Genomic DNA, 12958 nt, shown 5'->3' with positions numbered 1-12958 from the left:
TTTCTTCTCCGGGATAGGAAAGGTGGCTATTTGGTGAACACATACCCTGTGCCAAGCACTGCGCTGTGCTTTATTGGATGTGACCCTCACAGCATCCTGTGCCGTGATTGCTGCCTACAGACACGAAGACTATAATTAGAATAAGTAGCTGAACCTGGGTCACATGGTAGAGTCAGGATTTGAGCCCAAACCTGCCTAATTCCTTTCCTGGTCTTTTTCTGTTTGTGAACTGATGATTTACCTCCTCTGTTTTAACCAACTTTGTGTACCTGTGTTTGCCCTTCTGTCCCTTTATCCTTTCATTTTTTTGATGCCAGGAATGAGTAGGGCAGAGGCTTATGACAGAGATGTCTAAGGTGCGGCCGCCATGCTTAAGGAATTGTTGTGATCCCCTGCAGGAAAGGGGACAGGCGGACAAATCCCTATATGACTTGGAGGAATTGCAGAGGCCCGTAGGGGATGGAGCGTTAGCCTCCTTGCCTGGAACGTGCAAGTAGCGCTCTGTCTACTTTACTCAGCTGTTGTCAGGATAGAGTGACACGCCTTTATCAAGGGTCTGGCAAAGACCCTGACTCCTAGTTGAAGCGCTCAGTACATGGACCCAATAATGTTGCCAGGATAATAACTGGGATCCCAGGCTGGCAAAACAACTTGGTGTCAGATCTCTAGAGCCTCAAATGCCAGTCTAAAGAGTTCGGACCTTCAGCTTGATAAAAACAATTGTGCCAGGGTCAGTAATTGTTCTGAAAAGAAATTAGAGCAGATGCTCTTTTGCACCACCTTTCAAAATTCATCGTGGATGAGGTAGAGTTAAGGGGCACAGTTGGAACTGGTTTAGAGGACTTTTTATATTTGATGCACTAAAAGGAAAGATGATGTTTTCAAGTTTTTAATGCCCTGTACTTTTTCTCCCACAGTAATTAGTGAATGCCAAAGACGGCAACTGGAGTCTGTGAGCTACTCCTCTCGCTACGCTCTGGGCCTCTTTTATGAAGCTGGCACGAAGATTGATGTCCCTTGGGCTGGGCAGTACATCACCAGTAATCCCTGCATACGCTTCATCTCCATTGATAATAAGAAACGCAATATAGGTCAGTACCCCCATTATTCCCCTTAAATACAGTAACAATGGTGGGTGTAGATCATGAAAAATGCTGTTTAATTGAGTGTTGCCATTCTGAACAGAGCAAGCATTTAACTCCAAGCCACAGGGGATAAAATTTAATGTCACATTTGGCCAATAATAAAATACACAGTGAAACCAGCAAAGTTTTTCAGAAAATCATTCCCCACATGGTTTGTATTACTGAGTTCATGAAAATAGTGTCAGAAGTTTTAAGATTTCAAAATGGCCCCAGTTCTATCTCTTTAATCTGGGCCCATCTATATGCAGAAGGATCTCTCCTCCTTTCTGGCTTGGTGGAGTTTGTTTGGCTTCGTTTCTGAAATTTGCTAAGTGCTGCTCTTTCCACTTCCCAGGCTGGAAATAAAAAGTGAATTGTACTATGTTATGAGAATCCTCCACTTCAATATAATCTTATTTATTTAATTTTCATCTCAAAGACTACATAAAAACACTTCGTGTACAATATAACAGAAATGATAGGTAAAATGTTTCAAAAGAGGTTCACTAGAATGGGCTAAAACCTACATGCCATCCTTTTTTGTTGAAGGCAGTTATTAAAATTAGGTTTGAATTACAAGAATAAACATAGCGCTCATCTTTGGAGCAAAGGAGAAAGTGTATTCTTCTTTGCAGGATTAGAACAATCCCTGAGATGACTGCTTTTTGAAGAATAAACGGTAATGATGGAAAACGACTAGATTCTTGAAGGGAGTCGTCATCTCAATTTGTTACGGCGTTTTATGGCGCAGTGATGGTTTCTCCAAGCCATTAGTTAGAAGTCTTTTCTGATAAAATCACCAACTAACGTCTTTTGGCCTGCCAGAGCTTTATAATGATAGAATTGGGCTGGATTATGGTTTTTATATCAGAGCACATGATCTTAGAAAAATGTTTCTTTTATAACTTAAAACTCCCTCGGGGCTAGATTGTTTATGTTCACATGATACCGCATATATGTACAATCAGCAGTTCGTGAAACGCCCTGTAACAGCAATGGACTAACCATTTTTAACTCTACAACTGCTTGGTTCTGACAAAAGAATAGCCAGCCCTTGATAGGTGTGATATCTGTTAGGGTGAAGTCAGTCGTGTATAACACAAAAACCAATTTAAACTTGTTTAAACAACATAAGGTCATTTGTTATATTACCTACTGTGGACTGCAGTGCATCCCTCCAAAACTCCTGGGCCGAAGCCCTATTCCAGGATAACTGGCGGCCTTACCAAATGAGCATGAGAGAGTTCTCTCCTGTGCGTTTACCAGAAGAACATCATGTGAGGTCACACGAGGGTGGAGAGAAGGCGGAAAGGCAGGCTGTCTGCAAGCCAGGAAGAGAGGCTTTACCAGAAACCAAATCTCCGGACACCTTGGTCTTGATCTCCCTAGCCTCTGGAGCTACGAGAAATAGATTTCTGTTGCTTACGCCATGCCACCTGTTGGACTGCATTTTGTTATGCCAGTCTAGGCCAACCGACATCTTATCCAAGTGGAGGAAAGTTGGGGAGATGTCGGGAATGATCGATTCAGGACCTGAGCAGTACCTTCCAGGGCCTAGAATTGCCCTTTTCTGCTCTCTTACACTCTTGAGGTGGACCTTCTCTTCCAGGAGGATTGGGAGCAAGATGGCACTAACCGTTAGAATTACATGCAGACCCAACGACGTGCTCAGGAAGAAGAGGGACCATTACGTTTCTGTTTCTAGGAATCAAGGAATTCTCTCCAGAGCCCCCTCAGTTGGCCTTACCTTGTATGTCATCGGTCAGAGTTGGGTTACTCAACTGGTCTGAAACCCATCATTCGCTGGCAAGGGTGATGGGACTGCCACGATGAACTCGACAGATCAAGGTTTACTCCTAGAATCGGCGTTAGGATCATCTCCCTTTAGCCATATGAGGGGTAGACTCCTGAATGAAATAGGGTTTTGTCTGGAGAAGAGAAAGGAGTAAGTAGCGGACGCTAGGTCGGCCATATGTGACACCCATTATTTTCAAGTAGAGTCACATCGTAGGTGGGAGGTGAAGCTCTAAAGTTGACATGTAAGGAGAAGAATCATGTAGATTCAAAATTATCTTTGAAGATCCCTTAAAACTACATGACGTTTTGGAGACGGAGCTACCTTTCAGTAAGTTCAGGATAGCCATCTTTCCAGTATCCAGTGGATTTCAGTTTCTTTGGGTGAGGCCGGATGAAATAGTCGGCTCACATTTATAGGATGGAGTGATCTTTCCTACTGTGAGAGGCGCACAGAAAGAAAGAAACAGCTGTTGTCGTTATCTCCTAACAGGTTAAATCACTGCAAAAATGGAGTGGGGTGGTGGGTGATAGCACCCACAGTTATGCAAATGCAGAAGAGCACAACATAAAATTAAAATAAACGTATTTTAATGTCTCACATGATTGGCAGCCTCTGAAATAAGAGAGATAATATTTTTTACTTTTCATTTAGCTTTTATTTCATTTTCTTTTTGTGGTATTAACAACCACATAGTTTGAAAGCAGGAGGGCTGAGTGGATTGGAAACCATGTTTTTGCTACAGCTCATGGCAGTGCCTCTTCAGACAGCAAAGAAATGCCTGCCTTTCTTTGCCAGTTTTATGGAAAATTAATCTTGGATTATGTGAGTTTTAAATTATGGGAGGCCTGCAGTAATGGCATCCCCTAACATAAAATCTAACTGCCTTGCATTTAAACTACTTTTTTTTTTTCCTCCTCACTATCTGGGGCCAGGGTGCTAAGTGTGTCTAGTTGAATTCACACAATATAAATGTCCAAATAGTAAAACTCCACTGTATTTTATTGGCATTAATATTTAAGCAGACTGGTAAGAGGTGTCTCTGTATGTTACTAACACTACCCCACACCCACCCTGTCCTTGGAGTGTTTGATTGAATCTAGAATTAATACTGTAAATACACACACTCAACTAATGAGGGAGAGCGTTTCTGTTCTGTCGAGGTAAAGCAGCAACAAGGTCAAAAGTAGTCCACAAAACCCAGTTGTGTTGTTAGGTCTTGAAGAGAGCCAGAGGATGAAGGATTAGTGGCCCAGACCAGACAAAGGTCAAGGAGTAATCATGTGTCAGGTGTCAGGGGAACATAGTACCTGCAGAGAGCTGCCCCGAGAACCAGAACCTCCTTGGCAGAGGGGCTAAGCTCTAAAGCCTGACAGACCAGCTTCAGGACCTTTGTTAGAGGTAAGAGCCACTGTACCCAGGTCTGTGTTCCCCAAAATCCCAAAATGCATTCAAGGAACACCAATTCCTTTTTTTTTTTTTTTTTTTTTTTTGAACACCAATTCCTTGATATGCTCTTTGGGAAGGACTCTGTCGTCATGTACATTTGCAAAATGCTACCGACTTTACATCTCCTTTAGAGAGTTTCAGGTCATATTGCCCTATTAGAAGACATTCCTATAAAAAAAAAAAAAAACACCTTTCCTCTTCATTTAATCTAGAATTTCCCAAATGTATTTGACCAGGGGATCAATTTTATTTGAGCGCCATACCTGCTAATATCTGACGGAAATGGTTCCCCTGGACACCCTTGAGAGACCCTGACCTGACATCACCATTTGTGCTTCAGACCTGAAAAGGAATCCTAGGCCAATAAAAGTGTGTGGGGTGAGGAGTGGGGTGGCCAAGGCTGAGCTGGAAGCCATCTGGAGAAAAAATACGGATTTTTTTTTTTTTTCAAGAGATGGAAGAAGCTTAGAGCCAACCTCGAGCCCACCAAGAGTTGCCTCATTAGGACAAAAGATCCTTCTATCACTCAATAATTCCAAGGGATTTTAGGGGCTCTGTGTTGGGAACCAGGATCAGAGACCAAATGTTAAAAGAGGTTTTCAGTGCTCTTATCACTCGGGAAATTATAAAGATTTCGGGGGTGCTGTGCCAGGAACCAAGGGGAGAGACTATATATCTATATTCTATTATTTCACGCCTCCCAAGATCTTGGAGATCCCTCTCAAGACCTTATATTTGGAATTAGAATGGCCAGGAGTAACGTCTTAGATTCAGCTCGGTTCTACCTCTTTACAGCTGTGTGATCTTGGATGAATTACGTAAACTATCTGTTTATCGATCAATATGACAAGGAAACAATACCAACCCCAAGGATTTGGGGATGAAATGGCTTGAACATATGAGGAGTTTCGTATAGCACCTAGCAAGTGACGGGCCCGTATCTGTGGTTCCTGTTATCACGACTAACAATGCCACTCTTGCACTTGGATATCCTATTTTCCAAAGCTGAAGGCATAAATATAAAAAGCCTAACTTTAGTGACTGCAACACGCTGAAATCACTGCGGAGAGGAGGCAGGGTGGCCCTAATGAGTAAGACATATAAGTGACCCTAAAAATGGTTGGTCACAATTTTAGCATCCTTCCCTGTTCACCATCTGGAAGAGTATTAATGATAGTAAAGTGGCCAATAGACAGCAACCCGGGGAGATTAACATAATCTGCAATTCTAGAGATGCAGTGGCCAATGACCAGAGTAACATGGCTTTCGGTGACTCATCAAAGGAATCCATTCAGTTCATCCCAAAATGAAAACAAGCAAATGAATAAACTTTTTGTCATATGGGATTTACACCTTCCGGTACCTTATTGTTGGGGATCCCTGAGCAACAAACACAGTGTAATACATACTGCCTCTAATAACTGTTTTACAAAAGACGCACAAATGTGCCTCACAGAACTGTTTATTACATCAGCTCTTTATAGGAAAAAAATGGGAGCACGACACGAAATCCTATAAATAATTGGGATGAGCCTGGGGCCTTAAATCCATCTTGGGTTCACTTAGGGGGGGTTTGTGACTGTTCCAGTTAAGCAGGGAGCCGTGCAATCGACAGCCCAAGGTGGTCTGCTTCAGGATGCGAACAAGTGAGGGATCGTTTGCCCTTAAACTTGTAAGAAATGCACTTAGGAGAGGTAACAATTTTTTTTTTAAGATTTGTTTAGGGAAAAAAAAAAGATTTGTTTAGGGGCGCCGGGGTGGCTCAGTCGTTTAGGCGTTTGCCTTCAGATCAGGTCATGATCTCGGGGTCCTGGGATCGAGTCCTACATCGGGCTCCCTCTCCCTATGTGCCTCCCCCTACTTGTGTGCTTTCTTTCTCTCTCTCTCTCTCTCTCTCTCTCTCTCTCTCTGCCAAATAAATAAGTAAAATCTGTTTGGGATTTTTATTTATTTATTTTAGAACGAGCGAGAGAGCGTGCGCGTGTGCCAGCAGGGAGGGTGAGGGAGGGCAGAGGGAGAGAGAGGGGATCCTCAGGCTGACTCCCGGCTCAGCACAGAACCCAACGTGGGGCTTGATCCCGGGACCCATGAGGTCGTGACCTGAGCCAAAATCAAGAGTCAGTCGCTCAACCAGCTGAGCCACCCCGGTGCCTTAAGGGAGGGAACGCTTCATAAGGGGAACAAAAAAGGAAGAGGGAAGAAGAAGGAAAGGTCTAGGTAGGAGGGGAAGGAATGGGGGAAAAGGGCTGTAATCATGGAAAATGGTCATGTTTCCCGTTGGGGCTTCTGTTGTAAAATACCGGCTCCGGAAGCGGCGCTCGCAGGGAAAGCGGCCATCGTCGTCTCAGAGGAACCTGCGATGCCCGGCTGACCCCCAGGAGGGAAAAGCTGCACGTGTGTGTGCACGTGTGCGTGCGTGCACGTGGAGCCAAATGTCTGTCTGTGGTCGCGCACGTCAGCGGGCACGGATCACAGCACAGACTGACCTCACGTCACGTCCACATTTGCCAGTTCTCAAAACAAAAAAGAAAAGGAAGTTCCACGGAGCCCATTCTGTAAGGAGAACACGTGCCCGCAAGGCAAAAGCAAGCAGCAGATCCCTTTCAGCCCCGGGCCTCCCCGGAGCGCGAGCCTCAGTGGGAAGGGTTTACATCCGAGACCGCATTGCCCTGCCACTCGCCCAGCACAGCGACTCCTGGGAAGAGCAATGCCAGGGGCAGAGGGAGAGTGGAAAAGTAACTAAATATACATCAAAAACCGACTTTAAAAAATACCCTGTGGAGTCTACTACCAGGAAAAATGCTGTTCGGCCGTTGCCTCCAGAGAAACCGAGCTCCCCGACCCTGGATTTCTACGTTCCCATATTCTCAGTTTGCGGAGCAGGTGGTTACGAATATGCGTTCCCTGCCCCGCGTGCCAGGCTCGGGGCCAAGAGCTAAGCGGTCTCGATGGCCAGTTTCATGAATCGAAGGTCGTGGTTGGCTCGGGTGGGGAATTCTGAAGAGACACAGAGGCTCTGTTGGCCTAGTGACTTGGGGTCAAGGAACAGCCCTCCTAAATGCAAACGGATGCACAGACACAGACGACGTAGAGACCATCAACTCACACCTGTCCCCAGAGCTGGGGAGGGACGCCTGGGGCCCAGAGCATGACCCCGGGGTCCCGGGATCGAGTCCCTTGTCGGGCTCCCTGCATGGAGCCTGCTTCTCCCTCTGCCTGTGTCTCTGCCTCTCTCTGTGTCTCTCATGAATAAATAGATGGGAATCTTTTTGAAAAAATTGAACACTTGAAAAAAAAAAAAAAGAAGAAATGTTAGGCCAGCCTATTATTTCACTTTCTCGTGCGGCTGCCGAGGAGCTCGACGCGGGTAAGCCGTGCCGTGTCCGAGGGCGGGCGCCCAGGGAACGCAAGCCTGGGGCCCGCGGCCTTCCGGCCCTTCTGTGCCTGCGGACAATGGCAGATCACCAGTTCGCACAGCGGCCACGCGAGGAAGAGGGTCCTAAAGCCCAAGAACTTTCAGTTGCTTTGGGTGCCGACCTTCCACCTTCGTGCCCTATGTGCCCTGCCCTCTGCGAGCCCAGTTTCCACTGGGCCTCTGGCCTGAAGTCACGGCAACAGGGCCGAGGACGGGCTGAGGCCGCCGGGGACCCTTGGGCTGGCGGGATGTGGTTCTGACACCAGCCCCGGGGCGTGGGGCCTGAGTGTGGTTTCCTACGCTCCTGGGGGGACAGGTGGGGACGAGCATCAGGTGGGGCCCGCGGGTGGAGGAGGAGACAGAGGCTGCCCTGTCCGCTGCCCGCAGCGGGAGGAAAGGCCGGGAGGACTGCGTGCGCGGGCTCCGGCGCCGGGAGGAGCGCAGGAGGGGCTCCGCGGGCCAGACCTGCCTGGGCTGTGCGACCCTCTGCCACCCGGTGGGGAGCTATCATCTGGCAAAAAAACCTGCTGCCTTAGACGTAATGACACCTGATTTTGGCGACTTGTGCTTCCGGTCCCCGTAAAGGGTGGTTCCTTTGCTGAGCCCCCGGAGGAGGTGGGATGATGCCACCGGGGAAATGGGGAGAGCTAAGCTGCTTTGCCTGATTGAAGAGAAAAGTGGAGCCGTCCCGAGGCAGCGGGGAGGGCGAGGAGCAGGCCGGGGAGGGGAGAGCCGCAGCCAAGGCTGAGCCGAGGCTGAGCCGAGGCTGAGCCGACCCGCAGGGCAGCGGCGTGGCGTGGGCGTCTTGGCCGGAAGATTGCTCCCTGCAGCCAGCCCAGCTCTGGCTCGAGCGGCGGCTTCAAGTCCGCGCTTGCTCTTTCCTGGGGACTTGCTGTGAAAGCCCTACAGAGCCCCCGCACCGTTTGGGGTACCGGGGTGGAGCCGATGGGAACCCCGAGATTCTCTCCCCGAGCGGGACCGGAAGCACAGCAGGCCCACGTCTGTTTCGAGAAACCATATTTTGAATCGAGACAGAACTCGTCATCCTCCCGGCCTTAAATAAAACGAGTCCAACTTGCTGGCTCCCTCGGACCTGCGACGGGGCAAGTGCGCGGCGTGAGCCGTGGCGAAGGCTCCCTCTGTGAGACTGAGCTGCTTCCGGAGGATCTTGGAGTTGAGTCGAGCCCGGGGTCGCCCGAGGTCTGAAGCTGTGGACACTCGGGGTCGGGAGCCAAGGCTCACAATGACGTGCTCTGCTCTGCCTCCCAGACAAGTGCGTGGTTTGCATCGTTCTGGGGATGTCTCAAAGCCTCTTCGAGCTGAGAACAGTCTCGTAAGGCTGCATAGACACAGCCTGTGGGCCTCAGGCCCAGGAGACAGTGTAGACTGATGAGCCGGGAGAGAGCCTGGCAGGTCTTACCTGCAGCCCATCCTTGTCTGGGGCTCTGACAACACGGACCCGAAGAGACGCAACCTCCCCTTGGCCTCGAGCTCCCTCAGACGAGACCTCCCTGTCTTCGCCCCTGTCAGGAACCCCACGTGAGGCCCACCCAGGTGTCTCGGGGGCTGAAGAATCGACGTGCTCTTTGCAGAGCCTGCTGCTTGCTCCAGAACTAGAAGTTCTCTCCCGAGGCAGAAGACGCGCCACACTCCCCGGGCCGGGGGGTGGGGTGCTGTTCACCCCCTTGGCTCTTACGCGGCACCGCACTAAATCTTCGAGACGGACGCCAACATCGCAGCCCCCGGGCCCGGGGCATGGGCACTCGGTGGTGTGCCGAGCCCGTCGTCCTGCACGTAGCTCCCAGATGCCCTCCCCTGGGCCTGGGCACTAAGATGTCAGTGACACTGAGAATCAGCGCCGCGGCCCCGGTCATGTGCGGAGCAGACCTGCTGGCCGGTCGGTTGTGCATCCCAGTCCGGGGCTCCGTTGGATCACGGAAGGCCACCGAGCTGTCTCTGTAATTCCAGAATCGGGAAGCCTTTGCAAAGCACGTGCAAGTTCTTAGCAATGTGAACCACCAGAAGCGTCTTGGGGAGGCCCTCCGTGCCATTGGCGACACTGCAGCGTGGGGGTCCTGGAAAGACCCGGAAGTTCTCTGGGGCCCTGTCCCCGAAGGGGTGCAGGGGTCCTCGGCGGCGGTGTCACCCTGGCCTCTAGGGCGTGCACGTCTGGACGACGCCCTGCCACAGACCCTGATCTCCAGGGTTACGCTCCGAAGGCTCCCAGTGCTCCCCCTGCTGAAAGGAGCTTCTCCTAATCCCCGGATACAGAACCGCCGCGCTCCGGCTGAAATACTGCATCAGAAGATACGTGATAAGCTCTGCAAACGTGTCATTTCCCTGCCACAGTCTAGCAATTATGTCTGTTTTCTATCCCGACGGCACTAAAAGGTCTTGCGCAGGAACCGTGCCAGGCTCGGCGGGTCCATCCTGACCCCAGCTCGGGGAGTGACGGACCCTTTACCGTACACTCCACGACTTGGTTTCCATCCTCAAGGATGCTCAGAAACAGTTGGCAGCATCCAGCTTCGCCGTCACAGAGACCCGGCTTCGAATCACACAACTGGACTCTTCGAATCTGGTTTGAGCCGTTTATATGGCTTCAGGCTCAATCTCTGTGGCTTAACAAATGGTGGCACGCCGGCCCTCCCGGGGCGGTCCAGCCTCGTAGCGCTGACCGTGAGCGGGTTCCGTGACCCCGCCGAGCCTCGCTCACCTGCGTCGCGAGTGCGAGGTTAGTGACGTCCCCCGGGAACGTTCCGAGGCCCGAGTGCGGAGACGGATCTGACAGCCCTAGTGGCACGCGCGGCTCGTGGCAGGCCGGTCGACGCTGTCCGCAGAGCCGCTGCCCCACGCAGAGAATGATTTCACGGTCTTGGTCCCCCAGTTACAGAAACGTCCTCGATGCTGAGAAAGAGAAGAGGAAGCCGCCAGGCGTACACGTCTAATTAGATTAAATCATCTTTATTGAAAAGCACAACAGGCACACCTCGGTGGGTCCGCGGGAGCTCTGTCCCGGGCAGGGCGTTGACCTGGACGACGTTGTCTGATGCACTTCTTCTCTCTGGGGAATCTCAGGTGACTTTCTGCAAAAGAATATTACACACACACAAACACACACACACACACACACACACACACACACACAAGAAAGTGCACCGCAGCACCTCTGAGAGCAGCGAGACCACGAAGTTAAGTGGTCAGCGGAGGTTCCCCGGTCACACTGCGGGGTCGCCGCCCAGGACGTCGCTGTGCTGTTTCATCCGCAATCCACGTCCAGTCGTGTTTCCACGTGTTCGGAAGCACCAGCCGGTCGCTGCTCCCAGAGGTGACACCAGATGCCACTGAGTCACCTTGGCCCATGGGGCCCATTGGCAGGTCCCCGGGGACTTGCCTGTTAGCACACGAGCCCCGCCGTTTCAGCGACCGCTGCCCTACAGGCTCATGGACGTGCTCACTTGGAAGACGAGGGGGGTCTGTGTGAACGGTGCGGGCTGCTGGGTCCCCTGCCTCCTGTGAATGAATATTAAACACCGGGATCTGAGAAGACTACATGGAAACCCCATTAATATTTATAACCGGTCTGTGGGACTAAGGGAATTCTTCGGTATAAAATATTCCGAATCCGTGTTTGTAAGAACGAACATCCTTGAATTTAAAATATAGTTTTCCTCGCTGAAACAGATTCCCGCTACGCCCACTGAAATCCGGGTTGGCGGGGCTGCATCGCCTTCCATTATTTAATAGAGACGGGAAGGGCGTTTAGAACCTTGAGCTCCGCCGAGCCTAATTCACTCTTTTTTTATTATTATTATTATTATTATTATTATTGTTGTTGTCGTTGTTGTTGGCTCCTTTTCCACTGTCTACATTCATGATCATGGTTTCTCAAGAGTGGCCAACGATGTCATAAGGATTATAATCCCTTTGATTGAAGAGCTGTTGCCAAAACCCAGATTCAATCTCTCTCTCCCCTTTTTTTTTCTTTTTTCTGTCAACATACAAGAACGATTCCACTGGTCTTATTGGTAAAGGAGATAAGAGTGTCCACGGTAAACCAGTACATTTCCTCCCCAAGAAGGGCCAGAAATACGTTGACGCCATCATCAATAAGCTCTTCCCCAGCCCATCAGCGTCAGGTACCCCCAAACCCAACACTCCACACCGTCCAGACGTACGCTTCCCTGGTCGCCCCCCCGTCAAGTGAGAGCAAAGCTCGAGGTCACATCCTGGAGCCCAGAGATCTGTCTCGTCCACCCGCGGGATCCTTTACAGGGAGCCTGACGTGGGACTCGATCCCAGGACCCCAGGGTCACGCTCTGGGACAAAAGCAGATGCTCAACCGCTGAGCCGCCCAGATGTCCCCCAATAAAATCTTATTTACCAACACAAGGACCTTAACTGGCCAACCCCAGACCCAGCCCGTGCCGGCTTAGCTCGCCCGGCCCTCCTGATCCACTCCAACCCCTGCCCTGGTCTCGCCCACCCAAGGCCACTGTCCATTCTGTCCTCCATGCATGGACGGTCTCACTATAAATGTCACTCCCACAGAGGCCATTCCTGAATTCCTGATTCAATCAGGTTTCCCTCTGGTCCTTTAATAGCTGCCTGTACTGTGACTGTCGGGAAGTCGTCATGCCTGCTTCTCCTGCAGGTTGGGAGGCCCAAGAACGCAAAGCCTGGATTCGCTTCGCTCCTCTTTGTATCTCTGGCACCCGGCCCATGGCTTAACACACGGTCACTTCTCTCTCTCTCTCTCTCTCTCTATGTCTGTCATAAATAAATAAATAAATAAATAAATAAATAAATAAATAAATAAATATTTTTAAAAAACAAAATAAAAATAAAAAAAGTTCTTACCTGTTAACTCACTTATGGTAATATCTCACTTGTTGGTAATTATTAGTGTCTCACTCTCCTGTCTGCCTCAGACACTTTTCTGCAAAGACTTTTATTTTGTTTATATTTTATTTATTTTTTTATTCATGAAAGAGAGAGGCAGACACAGGCAGAGGGAAAAGCAGGCTCCCATGCAGGGAGCCCAATGTGGGACTTGGTCCCGGGACCCTGGGGTCATGGCCTGGGCTGAAGGTGGCGCTCAACCCCTGAGCCACCCGGGGATCCCCTCTACAAAGACATTAAAATGCTCAGTATAGGGAAATGCTCATTTTGTAA

General features: G+C 50.0%; 1 protein-coding gene across 1 annotated transcript in view; it reads left to right on the top strand.

Annotated features, from left to right (window-relative positions):
* The window catches only part of RNLS (renalase, FAD dependent amine oxidase), a 242966-nt gene that overhangs the window by 188474 nt on the left and 41534 nt on the right, over positions 1 to 12958 (top strand). Inside the window, exon 5 of the mRNA XM_041728490.1 lies at positions 918 to 1091. Coding sequence (XP_041584424.1) covers positions 918 to 1091 — 174 coding nt within the window. The remainder of the gene's footprint in view (positions 1 to 917; positions 1092 to 12958) is intronic.

The sequence above is a fragment of the Vulpes lagopus genome, chromosome 14 (genome assembly GCF_018345385.1).
Source record: "Vulpes lagopus strain Blue_001 chromosome 14, ASM1834538v1, whole genome shotgun sequence".
NCBI lineage: Eukaryota > Metazoa > Chordata > Mammalia > Carnivora > Canidae > Vulpes > Vulpes lagopus.
This window is presented reverse-complemented; position numbering and strand designations above follow the sequence as displayed.